At 39.7% G+C, this 15,858-nt stretch overlaps 1 protein-coding gene across 4 annotated transcripts in view; it reads right to left on the bottom strand.

Moving 5' to 3' along the window:
* Positions 1 to 14,644, bottom strand: part of myrf (myelin regulatory factor) — a 31,015-nt gene extending 16,371 nt beyond the window's left edge. For all 4 annotated transcript variants that reach the window (XM_033968546.2, XM_055222590.1, XM_033968547.2 and 1 more), the window contains exons 1-3: positions 14,285 to 14,644; positions 5,584 to 5,674; positions 5,035 to 5,289 (exon numbers count right to left, since the gene is read on the bottom strand). In XM_033968546.2, coding sequence (XP_033824437.1) covers positions 5,035 to 5,289; positions 5,584 to 5,674; positions 14,285 to 14,330 — 392 coding nt within the window. In that variant the 5' untranslated portion in view covers positions 14,331 to 14,644. The remainder of the gene's footprint in view (positions 1 to 5,034; positions 5,290 to 5,583; positions 5,675 to 14,284) is intronic.
* Between the last annotated feature and the right edge of the window lie 1,214 nt (positions 14,645 to 15,858).

Genomic DNA, 15,858 nt, shown 5'->3' with positions numbered 1-15,858 from the left:
GACTCTGTACATCTGTCCACACACTGCCAACCCCCTGACACACTGACACCATGCAGTTCACCTTGAGGATCTACAGGGACGAACTGTGGTGAGCGACAAAAAAACATCAGACCTGCACAGACCTCAGTATCTGCTTTGTGGAAGACCTCAGCAAAGAAGACAGAGAAGCAAGAAAAGTGGACTGGCCTCAGGTGGAACGAGCCAGTCACAAGACTATGGTCCGTGGTCCTTACGCTGAGGTCAACGGTCAGAGAGTTATGCCTTAAATGAAATGGTCCTGTAGGTCTAGTCTGTTCAAGTATTCAGGGTTTTGCTACCGCCTTTTTCACTAGTAACACTTTTGAGAACTTTATTTACTTTTCTATTGTTTACATTTAATTACTTTTAAAGTTGAATTTCTCTTTTATCTGTTACTGCAAGGAGCCTTTTAGAGTTAACAAAAAGGAAAACTTTGTGCATTTATTTATTTATAAATCGAGGATTGATCACTGATTAATTTCAAACAATTTGATTTATTTTAATTCTTTTGATTCTAGCTGTGATATTTCTGCAGCTCCTTTGAATGATCACAGTGTGATATATTTTCATAATAAATCTAAGAGCAGATTCTATTCAAACAAATATTGGAAGTTTAATTTGGATTTCTGCCTCCACATGAGAATACTGACTAATGAAACTTTCATCCCCAGTTAAAAAATGGGGCTTCCTAAAATTTTAAATCCATGAATTTTTAATCCATTTTAGTAAAGAAAAAAAAAAAATTAACTTGAACGTAACATTATTAACTGAATTTCTACTACAAATCCATTCAGAGTGAGGACGATAAACAAACACTGTAAAAGTTCAGTTCTCTTTAGAAGCTTTATATTTATAAAGCTCAAAGAGCATTTATCATGTCTAGGACAAAGTGGACAGAAGAAGAAGAGAACAACTCTGCTTTCTTTTGTGATCTAGAAAAAAGACGTCAAGAAAAAAACTGCATAAAATCCTTATTCATTAAATATCAAGAAATTACTGATGAAAAAATATGTTCTTAGAGACCTTTAAATTTTATAGGCCTCTTTACACCTCAAAATGGACTGTGAAACCTTCTTAAAGACGTTGCACATAACACCCCCAAAATAAATGAGGACTATAAACAAACCTGTGCTTGTCCTCTCTCTACTGATCAACTCGATGATGTAATTGTCAAACTATGGCTCAACACCAGGCTCAGACTGTCTCACTCACTGGAAACTTCTACACGTGCAGCAGTTACTTTACCCTGTGTTTTAGACATTTTTGAAACCTGTTCACTTCCAACTATGAAACTCTCTGCTCCTAAACATGACAAAGACTCTAGAATCGTAGAAAATAGACCTATTACAGACCTGTTACACTTCTGACTACAAGCTCATAACATACTGTACATATTTGCCTCTCGTCTTCAGTCAGAGCTTTCAAATATTATTCTGGAGACACAATCTGATTTTTTAAAGGACAGATCAGTCCATAATACTATGAGACAGGTTACAGATTAACTGAAGACCATGAGTTTATTTTCTTTTTGGACTTTTACAAAGCCTTTTTCAGTAGAACGCCCATTATTATTTCTACACTTGAGCATTTTGGGTTTGGTATTAAATATAGAAATTGAATTGATGGGTTATATAAAACATAAACAGCTGTGTTCTTCTCACAAAGGCTCTACTCAACGCTTCAGTTAAATGTTGGCGTTCCTTAGGCTTGTCTAATTTCACATCTCTTCATTTTGGTCACAGAATTATTAGTCATCTGTATTAAAAACTGTAATGTCCTGGGCAATGAAATCGTTATCAGTCCATTAGTCCATAATTTTTAAATTTGAAAAAATGTGAACTTTTCTCTATCCATGATACTCAGTTAAAAGACATTTACCACATGAATAATTAAAACTGAAATTAAATATTTATGTATCCAGCTCTGTAAAGAACAAAGATTCAATATAGAAAGTAAGATTAACCAGTGTAAAGCTAAACTGAATATTTGGCTCCAAAGAGATCTGTCAATGTTAGGACGTATTTATTTAACCAAAATGGAAAGTTTATAAAGATGTATTCACCCACTTTATTCAAATGCCATTTCCAACTATTTAAATCCATAAATCAAATTAATCTAAATTGCATATGGAGAAATAGAGCCCACTATATGAAGGAAAGTCAAATGGAAACAAGAGAAGGTGGAATAAACATCACCAATTTAGAACTCCTCAATGTGACTTAAAATCAACTGGCTCAAATCTTAAATTAAACACCATCATTCCTTATGGTTATGTATCTCTAACTTTATTTGAACAAACTCGGAGGACTCAGCCTTTGACTTGTTTGTGACTTTGACATCAGTGAGCTTCCTGTGTCCTCATAAGGATTCTATAAGCAAATTTTATTGTGTCATAACTATTCTCCACATTTCACAATAATATGGAATAACAGATTACATCATAACAAATAATTATTTTACAAAGACTGGTTTGAAAGAAATATTTGGTCTATCGCACACTTGGAAATGGATGATGATGGAAATGTACTAAATTGCAATCAACTCCATAAACAGCATTATGTAAACACTTCCTGTGTTTACATAATGCACTCCCTAAAGAGTTTGTTTTTCTTTCAAGTAACATTATGGCAAATCAAACTATCCACTCACATATACCACATATACCTCATACACCACATATACCACATTTACCACATTTACCACATTTAAGACATATACCACATATACCCACATATACCTCATATACCACATATACATCATATACCACATATACATCATATACCACATATACCACATATACCTGCCTCATGAGTACAACTTGTGTCAATAATAGACAGAACATGTAATAATTATTTCATTAGAAGAAGTCTAACAGGTAAAATGTTCCATGGTTTACAAAATGAAAATGATATACTTAATAAATGTGATAAAGAAGCACTATGTATTTGTCCTTTGAGATCACTCCTAAAGTAAAATAAACACATCACAAAATGATGAATAACATATATCCATCCAAACAATTACTTCAATTGTGCTTTAAAATCTAGAAAAGAGTTGCAATTTTGTGAAAAAGAGAATAAAAGCACTAATCACCTATTTTTCTTATGTGCTACAATTCAACCTTGGTGTGAAACTGGACACGTTTCATATTTCCTTATCAGTCTGTTAAATAGAGATGTATAAAAAGAAGAACTCTGCGTAAATTTAATATTGTCTTGTGTTCACAAAGAGACTAAGAAAACAAAACATCCAAAGGCCCTCGCAGACTGCACCGGATGCCCTGGATGGACGTCAAGTATTTTTCTCTGATGTGTGTCCACAGGGTCCATGACATGTGTCGGAGGAGTTTGTCCTCAAATGCAAAGGCGTCCAACTAGAGGTGTCCAACTAGAAGCATCCAACTGGAGGCGTCCAACTAGAGACGTCCAACTAGAGGCGTCCAACTAGAAGTGTCCAACTAGAAGTGTCCAACTAGAGACGTCCAACTAGAGGCATCCAACTAGAAGTGTCCAACTAGAGACGTCCAACTAGAGGCGTCCAACTAGAAGTGTCCAACTAGAAGTGTCCAACTAGAAGTGTCCAACTAGAGGCGTCCAACTAGAGGCGTCCAACTAGAAGTGTCCAACTAGAGGCGTCCAACAAGAGGTTCAACTAGAGGCGTCCAACTAGAAGTGTCAAACTAGAGGCGTCCAACTAGACACGTCCAACTAGAAGTGTCAAACTAGAGGCGTCCAACTAGACACGTCCAATTAGAGGCGTCCAGCTAGAGGCGTCCAACTGGAGATGTCCAACTAGAGACGTTCAACTAGAAGTGTCCAACTAGAGATGTCCAACTAGAGGCGTCCAACTAGAGGTGTCCAACTGGAGATGTCCAACTAGAAGTGTCCAACTAGAGTCCCAACTACAGGCGTTCAACTGCAGGCGTCCAGCATGTTCTTGACTCTCTGGTGTAAAAGCATCATAAGTCTAATGTCATACTGTGGAAAATTCCAAGCAAAAAACTAAATATCCTTGGAGACAAGTGGTTCACCAGAAAAGCTCCTTAAAGTCTGCATTGTGGCAAGACATTTATTCTACTTATTTCATTTTATATTATTACCTATGAGTTTACAGTAAACTTATGTTTGGTGTTGAAGACATCGAGGAAGTTTGATAAAGACGCTGGAGCTGTACTTTCTAGATACCAAACTCTGACGACTATTATCTCAATCAACACTTAAAGTCAAAATCCAGAACTACTGCACAACTACTTGCACCAGAAAATTTGAGATCAGTAATGAAACGGTCTGAGATAATGTCACACAGTCGTTTCCTTATAGTTCTCCAATCTCTGCCACGACTCACTCTTGAAAACGCACCATGACACAGAGAATCAAGTGTCTGGGTTGGTGTTAGGCAGTTGGTTTTCCATGATTCTATGTAACAGTGTGCCTGACTGGATGAAAAATGTGACCCAAGAAAATACAAAAATGCATATGTAAAATGACTATATTAGTATGAGTATAGTATAATGTATTATGGGTATGAGTATATTTTACAGTCTCAGTGTTTTTCTTCTTTAGCAGCTATTACCATACAATGCACGATGTAAAGATAGAGTGACCAGAAATGTGAAAAGAGAACATTGTCCAGTCTCAACGCACTTGTGGGCTTGTGGGTCTGTATATAATCTGAGGAACTTCATTTTCAAGTGTGGTTTTGTGTATTTTAGCTAAACAAGTGACAATATATCACCTTCTTTACTGTTGGGAGGGGTCAAATTGGTCAAAAATGGGGGCACCTCGGACATTTCTTGTATAAAACTGGGACAAATCAATGATTTGGATGGTTTTGGTTTTGGATAAACAAGAATATATTAGAATCAGGTACAGCCCCTTCAAATTACATTACTATTTTTATAATTCAAATTTGCATGCCGTGTATATATTCCTTTTGAGTAAGGCAGTCATTTTCTCCACCTGTAAAAGTAACACATGAGTCTGCTTATATGGGCCTTGTGATTATGAAACTACTCACCCTGGAGCGTAGGGGCCTCTGTGCTCTGACTTGACCGGAGCCTGCTGTGGTCCCAGGGCAGGGCACGGGTAGTTTTGGCGGTGCACGGGTGGAGGAGGGGGGTAACTGGGACAGTTGTTGGGCCCGGACAGAGCTGTAGTGGTGTGTCGGAGAGGGACAGGGGGGCTCACCGCACACAGCAGCCCCCCAGAGGACACGCCTGCCTGGGGAGAAGGGTACTGCACTCCGGGGCCGCTGTGCACCTCTGTGAAGCAGCTGTAAATGATAGAATTATAGCAACAGATTACAGATACAGATACAGATTGTTTTTCTTTACCCGGAATGTTCCATAGTATGACATTAAACCAGTCTATTTATGTGAAGGCAGTTATCATGTTCAAGTTATGTTTAAATATTCTAGGCAAAGTAATAATAACAGCTCCAAGGTGACAAGCAGATGGTCGAGACATCAAAAAAGTGAAGCTACAGTTAAGTTATCCTGTATTCAGTTGCTAACAAATTTAGACATTTGGCAGTTATAAATGAAATGAACATGGCGGGGGTACTGACATGTCTGCGCAGTCGTCCTCTTTGCTGATGTACTCTTCCAGGATGCTGGTGTCGATGTTGGTTGGCTCCAGAGAGCTGCTAATATCATGACCTGTGGGAGGGAGAGGGAACACATCTGGTTTAATCAGAGCAGTCCTTCAGCGGGCAGTTTGGGCAGTTTCAACATGGAGGACGCAACACTTGCCTGTCCTGTGCGCTTTACTCCCACAAGCAATTGACACGTTTATCTAAGAGCATCTATGAGCTCTCAGTAAGTGGATGTTTTCTTGTTCCTATGCCTCCTGTCACCTGTCCAATACTGTTATCATAACCTGCAGCGTTTTCCTCACAAATCTTTCTTATCAGTATTTGGCCTGTCTAAAACTAAATAAAAATAATCAGAGATGATGACAACTTAAAAACAGAAAACTTTGCTGTCAAACGAAACAAAAATGTGTGAGAAGTATAGAGACTAGATCCAAGCTCCTCGTTTTCAGTCACAGAGCCCTGTACTGAGCAATATGAATGTCATAATAGAATAGACTGGGGGGGGGTTTAAGAAATGTATTTTGGATTTGGTTAACTAAATCATAATAAACTTGACCTTTATGTTCTCTAAAACGAAAATTATTGAACAGAATTTGACACAGTTGGTCTGGCTGAGTTTGAAAGTTAAATTAGGGTGAAGAAAAGACAAATTGTCAAAGTCGTGAATCATAATTACAATGCTGAACCTGGTAAAGAGCCTAGAACCATGAACCATGCCTCCTTACTACTGTTTTCAACACAGCAGCAGAACCATTAACCTCCTCAACCTCTCCCCAGGCTCTTAACACCGGCCAATGTGTATTCAACTGACTGAGCCATTTTATCATTGTTCCCATATGCATTTGGCCATAGTTTATCCCTTTTCTTTGCACTTTCAATTTTTTGTCTAAATTAAACCTGGAAAAGAATCATTACATCTTAAATCAGGTGGTCATGGTTCCAGTCCAGTGACCAAAAATCTTAATAATTTCTGTAAAATTGTCTATAAATTAGCTCTGTTGTATTATAGTTGTTAATTATAGCAGAGCGGATTGTAAATAGGCATAACGCTTGCCCAGATCAAAACAATGGGCAAATTCTGAGCCCTGGGTGCCCTGGTACGCTGACCCCTGGTGGGCCTACACTACATTTGGTCTAATCAAGGGGCCCCTACCTGCGCTGGGCCCAAGGGTAAACAGTATCCTTTACCCCCCAGTCCGACGCCCCTGATAGTGGGTACGTTTTTTTGCCGTTCGCAAAGCCCACAAACTCCCCCTTCTCCCCTGGACCACTTGCCCCTCCTCTCCCCTACACGCAGATAGATTAGGCCCACACTTAGTCAGTTGGGAATGCAAGGAATTCACTAAGCATTAGGAAGGTTTGCATTTGGGATTTATTTCATTGTTTTAATTTTGGTGCCTAACTAACCAATCCCTGAAGTGCACAATATTCTAATGACAGGAATTAGGTGATGCTGAAAATCACAATAGTAATATCAACCAATGCTGTTCTAGTGTTTGGATACAACACTGTTTAATGACTTGGCTGAGACGCAGATGGATAATGTCTCCTCACACACGTCAGTTATACAAGGGAATGTGCCGGCCACCCCCAAACCAGAGCCAGATGTGCTCCCCTCCCAAGTGCACTAAATCAGGGCTGGCACCACTGATAACAGACATGGATGGGTGGGTATGTGGACATCCAGAGGCACATAGATGTCTTCTAGCTGTTTTTATTTGTATATTTTTCTTTGCTCAAATTACGAACATGTTAAAAATAAACTCTCAGTCTTTTCAGCAGGTCTCAGACAAGTAGTAGAAAGTATAGATACCTTGACTCAAATGTAGACAAGTAAAAGTAAAAAGTGTCCACGTTAAAATTGACTTTAGTAAATTACAGATGAAAAAAAGTGTTCCTAAAAATAATACTTTACTACTTTTACTTCGCTACATTCCACAAATGGAGTTACCCAGTCAGCATGAGAACGTGCGCTGCCTCAAATGACTCCCAGAAGAAAGCACACTGTTAATTATTGCATCGACAAAGGCCTAGTGCATAATACCTATTTACACAGAAAACTGAAGAAGCAGGAGCAAAGTCCATACAAGAAGGAAAATAAACCACACCCACTCATTTCAAGATTTTCTATTATAGCAATGCAATTTTGCCAACTTGTGCTCCAGTGTTTCTGTTTTTGTAGCATCATGCCTCTGAGTAGTTATCAAATAAGTTGGAATGAAGCTGGAAAAAAAAAAAACAAAAAACAAAACTCCTTTCACCTGTCACTGCAGCCAATTGCAACCTCTACCAACTCTCTCACCCATGTCACAGTTTAATATAGCACTTTTCCACCTTCAAGGCACTCCACTACTCACCCATTCACACACATTCACACATCAGTATACACACACACACTGGGGGCGGGTTAAGTGTCTTGCCCAAGGACACAACGAGTTTTCATTTGTGGAAGCTGGAACTGCACCTGTGGGTCAGTAGAGATGATTGCTCTACCACTGATGTTTATGTTGAGAGCAGGACAAACACTGAACTACTGTTACCCCAATGCAGCTGCAGAACTTTCAGCTACCTCAGACTCCCCATCTCCTCTTCTTCACCGCCGCCTAACCCTGACACTGATGTTGCAGAGCTCAAAACATTACAGAATCAATCACAACTTCACTTCTTTCCTCAGTTAAGTCACTCCAGGTTAACAGACATTCACCCTCTAGTCTATTGCAAACACTCAGAACTGAAGCCTTAGCGTGGACATTTCATACAGTTAGAGAAAAATATTTAAGCCTAAGATACACCCACAAAAGAAGAGACAGAGGAACACGAGAGAGAGAGGGTGGGGTGACAAGAGAGGGTACAAAGAAGGACAGAAGGAAAGAAGACAGATGAGAGGGGACGTTGGACCACAGACAAAGAGACGTCACAAAAGTACCTGCACGTAGCCAGAGCATGATGATATCCTTGTGATGACTTCACTTAGAAATACAATGAATTATTCCTCTATTTTAGCCATGATTTGCCCGTCTGAAATCTTTCTGGATCAGAGGTATAGGGACGGCCGTGTGTTCTTGCGTGTGTGAAACTTGTATTGAGGATTATTTCTCGGTCATGAGAAAGGGCTGTACCAGGCTGCCACACACAGCCGTGTCACTCACTGGTTGCTCCGGCACTTTGGGATTACACCGGGCTCAGGGTCTGAAGTGAGGTAGGGCCAGAGCAGCCATAAGGTGGAAAAACACTACCGTATATTAGCAAAGAGGGGCAAGGAGAAGGAGTACAGCAACCAGAACCTCCCATTTACAGGCTTAAAGGTATACATTGCGTAACTTTTCTGGTGGAGGATATGCCACTTGCTAGTCTCCATGGAGATATTGGTGCTTGGCCTGTAATGTTTCACAGTATACGACAGTGAACTGATCTATGTTTGTGGAGACATGCAGGGGATGCCACGTTAATGTAGATGTGAATATTTGGGGTATTTTTGAGCTATAAAAACACTTGTATTTGAGTATTCAAGACAAAGCAATATAATCTCCATGGAGACTAGCAGGTGGTGGACTCAACACTAGTAAAGCTACGTAGTGCCTTAAACCAAACCAAAACCTAAGTCTCTCAATGCTGGCAATCTTTTCGCTGTGATGTGTGGTCTGGAACATGTGACCTGAGGCCCTTAGCTTAAGGCTTTGAGGTCCCTGTAACGAGAGGAGGAGCTGCACCCATGTCGGGCTCATAGACTGTAAATATAAATGGACATAGCTAACCTGCTAGCCACCATGTTCCAAATAGAAAGTGACCATTGTCGCGCTTCTGGCTGCATCGACTGTGGCGCTAATTCACTTTCTATTGAAAAATTTGCCCGTCTCTCCATAACTGCTGGTGGCAGACTCGTCATTTTGGTCTTAAAATGTTTGTATTAACCCGCTCTACATGACTACATGATACTGATTTTTATTTTGCTATTGTGTCTGTAAATCAACATATTAACATTAATAACAGACAAATAAGGTGCCTTCGTTTCCTGAGGTCGCTCCCTCTAGCGAGTGTTATTAAGCACCCCTTCCTACCAAACCAGCAGTGCAGGTGGGACAGTCTTGCTCCAGATCGCCTCTTTGGTTGCTATGATACTCATGGTCAGAATTTCAAATATGGAACTCAGCTCCAAATGTGCCCTTATAACTACTAGCCTCGATGAGTTTCATTTGACTGGAGCTGAACACTGTGGGTGACGTCACACTCAGTTTGTACACTTCTTTATACAGTCTATATCTGGACTCAGGGCTTCCAAGAAGAGGAGATGCAAGAAAGGCATCGGGAAGACCCTTACATTGAAACATTCACTCCATATTGGTAATGGTAAGCTGCACTGTAGCCTCCTCCAACCCCCATTTACTCACTGACTATATTCACACATGAGCTAGATAAGTGTCTTGCCTAAAGACACAGCAACACATTCACTACTAAAGCCACCACTGCCCCACTGCATATTCCTAGTAGTCTCCCATCAGTATCTAAGTGATACTGTTAATGCAGTAGTGCAGCCTCTTGTACTGATACATGTACTGCCAGGACACCTGTCACAATATACAGCTGTACTGATATTTTTAGTGGATCCCTAAATCATTTTGTAATTGTGTATTTATAAAATGTACTAAAAAGTGAGTTTGGATGATGAATTTGTCACGTGTTTGCACATACCTACAGGACCTCTACCATAAGACGTACTAAAGAGCTGTGATGTCCCAGTCTGTTTGGTGTTGGCAGTGAGCAGGAGTGGAGTGGTCTGCTGCTTTGAAACAATACATTCTCCTGAGGTGAGTTCACAATCAGTCTGTAAATCACAGTACAGTCTGACAGCTGCACGGAGAACGTGGGCCCATGGTTAAACCCTTGTTTATTCTGTTTTAGTTCAAGTTCATGTTTTCAAATGACAATTAAAACTCTTTGTGTCTGTACCTTACTTTTGTGAAGTAGATTTTTAGATTTTGTTTCAAGAGTGGATTTTGTATAATTGGCTTGATGAAATAGACAAGACAAAGTTAGTATAGAACCACATTTTAAATTTAAGGAAATATTTTGTAATTTCTTTTACATTTCAATCTGTTTCCTTTGGCCTTTTCCTTAGTGCTGAAGGTGAAAAGATTGAAGTTTAAGTATCATGGATACATTAATAAGCAGTGGATCGAGCTCCTTCTAAGTTTTCATTTGATACCCATCCTCAATTTCAGCCCGTTTCATTGTGGATATTTTGAAGCTGACACCTCTGTGGGGTGTGGTCCACTGGCTTATGTCTTGAGTGCGTCAGAAGGTCATGTTTTTGTGGTGTTTTTGAGCAGAGGGGCAGTGAGGCCTGCTCTGTGTCAGCCCCAGTCTGCTCCTGTCACAGTAATGGATCCAGAGACCTTAGGGTGCTCTGCTGCTCAGGACACCCCGGAATGTGCAGGTCTTCACTGAATATGTAAACACATTCACATCATTCGGAGTTTCACAGAGAAGAATGTGATGACGTGAGGCTAAGATGAGGAGCTGAACACACTATCCTTGTTTTGATCATAGGTTGGACTTGACGTTAACACTCGCCAGCTGGACAAATGCAAATTGATTTAAAAATTGGCTGGCAACATCAACAGCCATATTACGTTGAGAAAGCTCACTCTGGTCAGATCTCAACGGGATCGGGCACCGCTGAGAATACCAGGTGGAGGTTCTATTGCAAACTGTTGTCGTGTCCTTAGGTAATACACTTTCCTAGTATGAATGTGATGAGTGAGTAAAGGAAGTCAGTGGTGATGATATCTCCCATAGGACAGTTGTGGTTAAATACCACAGCGGAATATGACATGAATGAATAATCGTCACTATGATAAAAGAAAAGAAAAACTCTAATCCTATCCAAGTCGCTTCTTCAGTTCTAAAGAAATGAGCGAAATGTGTTCACTCAATAAACCTTTTGTCCCATTGACAGATTACTATGGAATATACCTGGACGACTGAGGGATCACACAGACAATGGTCATTATGGGCACATTTTATATAGTGTTTTTTCACCTTTGAGGCTTTCAAAGTGTTTTACATCAAGGAACACACACGTTCGCACACAAATTCACACACACATTCACACACACACATTCACACACACATTCACACACACCTTCACACACACATTCACACACCAGTGTACACAGACACTGGTGTGCTTTGGGTGTCTTGCGAGGTACTATATAAAACCAAGGAATGATTAGTATTATTATGACACATTCAGTTCAACTATGGAGTGAGTTTTTAGCACAGATTCAACTCAACTCACTGTAACTTAATCAAAGGTCAAATGTTGAGCCTGATAAAACTCATCTCAGATCAAGCTCAGGCTCAGGTTTAAGTCAAGTCAAATCAGTCCCATGTTGTACACACATCTAAAGCAGCGGTGGACAAAACACTCAACTTTGTTACTTAAGTAAAAGTACAGATACAGAGGAAAAAAGTTACTCAAGTAAAAGTATTACATGAAAAAATCTACTTAAGTGAAAGTATTTAAGTGCCCATTTAAAAATGTTATAAGAAGTAAAAAGTAAAAGTATTTCATCCAAGTGTTGTTCATTTATTAAACTGTTAAATGTAGTGATGCTGATTTGAAAATTATACAAATTTTGGTCACAATAACAATACAAATCAATTTCTTATTTTTTCTCATGTATTTTAGTATTTATTTTTGCTCAAAGCCGAAGCTTGAACTCGAAAACTTTAGTCAGGATGTTTCCAAGAACATGGTAAAAATAATCGCTCAAATCATATGAAAATTACTTTTTACTTTTCAGTCCTGTTCAAAAATGTAGTGGAGTCGAAAGTACAGATACTGCTCTCAAATGTACTGAAGTAAAAGTAAAAAGTATCCACTGTAAAATGTACTTAAGTAAAGATACCTAAAAATTCTACTTAAGTACAGTACTTTAATACTTCTACCTCGTTACCTTCCAGCACTAAGCAAATTAAGTCAGTTCATCAGTTCAGGGCCTCAGTCTCATCTCTGTTAACATTTATTATCACTAAGACGTGTGCTTACCTACAGCTAAATATAATGTCATATGAAAGTAACTGTGATCTGTTAAAGGAAACTTTATCAAGCACACTTTTGTGTAAAACCTAATGTCTTTGGATTAAGCTAAAACTAAAAAGAGACTAAAATACTGACACTTCTCTAACTCCCAGGGCAGGAATGTAAACAGAGCTTTGGATCAGACAGCAGCACAAGTACAGGTCAACATCATCAATGAGACAACAACATCTACACTTTAATTATACTCGCTAAAAAAACGCTTGAGTAACAATAAAGCATATGTAAAATACTGGTTTAAAAATATAACATGCAGTATGAAATCTGACACATGGCCTATACTTGTCTTCAACTCACAAACTGGACAAAATGCAATCAACAGCTTAAAAAAAAGATCAGTTATTTAAGAGGCATAGTGGTTTAAGGAACAGCTCAACAAAGGCCAGTCTGAATTAAAAGGTTCTTAAACCATTTCTATCACGTTTTTATTTGGCTGTATGAGGACTTAATGGTCAATGCTTTAGGGTTTTGTCAAAGTGTTACTAAATACATTTCTGGTCATAGCTGCCCTGGGGCTGAGAAACGTGGAAGTGGCAGAGATTCTGTTTCTTTCCACTGACCACCACTAACCTCACAGTAAGTCCTCAAGTCTCCTCTTCCTCATGTTGGGAAAACATTCAACCCCTATGAACGAAAATGGGAATGCAAATTTGACTTTTTGTGAACACCTCTGCCACTTTGGAATGAGGTGAACCTCCAGCAGAAAAGTTACATCGTGCACCTTTATTCAATTTTATTCTGTAAAGGCACTGGGGGCGGGTCTGGTATACGTTTTTGTAAAATGATTTCATAGTTGATGGAAACATGTTGCCCATGGAATCACTTATATACTGTTGCCTTGGATTGTTAGGAGGCCCAGCAAAAAGCAAAAAAGCAAAAAATAAAACAAAATCTTAACAATATAAAGTGAGCAAATGTCAAACTGGCTAAAACTCACTAACTCACTCATTTAAACATACCATGTGATTGAGTAAAATATGAACAGGCGCCTGAAAAGCATATACCAAAGAATGTTATGGCACTTGCACGTGTCCCTGCATCCTGTCACTCAGTCCTGTCCCAAAACCTCCTCCACCTCACCTCCTCCTCTGAGCTCGTCTGGGGCGCATCAGCTGCCCCTCTTTGTCGACCCCTTTAACTTTGTTTCAACACGCGCTCCAAAACCAAGCCTTAAGGCTCTCTGCCAAAGTCCAAACTTTATCTTGTACAGCGGTACAGAGGTAGGCCCTCGTGCCAAACCTTTACAGGCCTAAGGTGGCTGTATTGTGTTTCTGGTACATTTGGCTTTTTCGGGCATTTTAAATATCCTACTCATTTCACCTATGAAACTAATAAATTCTGATTTGGAAAAATCCCGAGACACAGAGGCTCAATATGCAACTCCAATATTACCCCCAAAAGTGTCATTGTCTGTCACATTTAAGCTACAGTCTTACAGTAATATCAGGGAAGTCTACATTTTTGGTATTTAAACCCCCCCACATTTTTCACCAGGTAAGGTAAGGTTTCATAAATGAAAATAAATGATCATGATTTGCACGTGTTCTCGTTTTGAAATGTTAATGTCCTTACCTTCAAAAAACCTCTGTAGCGCCTCTGTCTCATCTACTACGTCCATCCTAGCGGATCCCACATAAAAACTCCATCAAGGTCCCTCTGTCTCTGTCCGAGTGAGATGACTGAGGAACGGGTGAATGTCCTTTAGGCCGACATAAAGTCCTAATCCACATCCGAAGCGCTTCTGCACTCTCCCATCCACTGTGCGCGCGCTGTGGGGACTTAAGGTTTGGATGAGCCTCAAAATGTTCAGGCTGGTTCACAAAGCTTTTAAATGGGAAAACATACCTCCATGGAAACCCGTAAGGGTCAAGTTACTTGGACGTTTAGAGAGTACTCTCTGTCTGCCGCCGCCTCTGCTGCTGCGCTCTGTGCGCACAGCCGCAGCGCACTGGCAGGTGAGATGTGCCAGTGGACACTCCAGAGCGCACGAGCTAATGACAGAAAAGAACACCGTCACCACGATCTGTTTAGGTCTTGTACAAACCAATGAATAAAAAACATTTTTAAAAATATACAATAAGCCTCAGATTTAAATAGTTGCACCATTTGTTTCCAGATATTTTAATAAACGGTGAAATGTGACGGATAATTCAATAAACGCGAAGGTTCATATTTCATGGTGCGTTTTAACAAAGCTGGATTTAAATCAATTTATTTCATTGAAAAACACAAACTTGTGTAGAATAATACAGTTGACAATACGCATGAAGTTGCCTCTGACGTAAAACATAACATTTTATCCTGAAAACATTAACATGTTATAACCTCTGAAAACCTCTGAAAATCGAATGACTTAAGTAAAGGGAACTACATAATTGGGCCTTCTGAATTAGCCCATAAATTGAAAAGACAGAGCAATAATGAAAAAGCTTTTGGGGAGATCATTCATTATTGTGACATTTGATATTTTAAAGCAGCTGCCTGCCTCCAAACAATAATATGATATAACAATGTTAAAATGTAAAAAGCACTGCGCAGAAACTGGCATATTTAAATTTAAATAAAATGATTTCTCAAGTAAATGATACGTGATTCATTGTCTCACTCACTGAGACGAACAGGTAGCCAAATGTTGTGACAAACTGAAACGGGTCTAATAATATTGATGACAGGTCCTGTGGAGTTTTTGCTTCTTGTTTCTTGAATTTAAATCATGATTCATGACAGAGCTCCTCGTTGGGGGAGCAGGGAGTGATCAGTCTCTCCTTATCAGACCTTACTCCAGCACACACTCCCTCACAGTGTATGAATAACAATACTGCTGTGTCCCCCCAGGCCCCTCACCCCCCACCCCCCCACATGTGTGAGGTGTTGTTGGCCCACAGCTGGAGCCCCTCCCTGGCCATGCAGAGGGGCCCGCACAAGGCCCTGTTCACTGCTCCACACTACACAGATTGTCCCCAAGAACAAGGGAGTAACAGAGGCCGCTGGACAATCCAACAGCTGCCTTTCAATATCTCTGGACACCAATTTCAACTTGGCCATAAATGTACAGTAATATATGACAATGAACACATGCTGAGAAATGCATTGTATGCTTCACTAGATCATATTCATGGTTGAAAAATTAATTACATTTTAAATGT

Source organism: Periophthalmus magnuspinnatus, chromosome 6 (genome assembly GCF_009829125.3).
Source record: "Periophthalmus magnuspinnatus isolate fPerMag1 chromosome 6, fPerMag1.2.pri, whole genome shotgun sequence".
NCBI lineage: Eukaryota > Metazoa > Chordata > Actinopteri > Gobiiformes > Gobiidae > Periophthalmus > Periophthalmus magnuspinnatus.
This window is presented reverse-complemented; position numbering and strand designations above follow the sequence as displayed.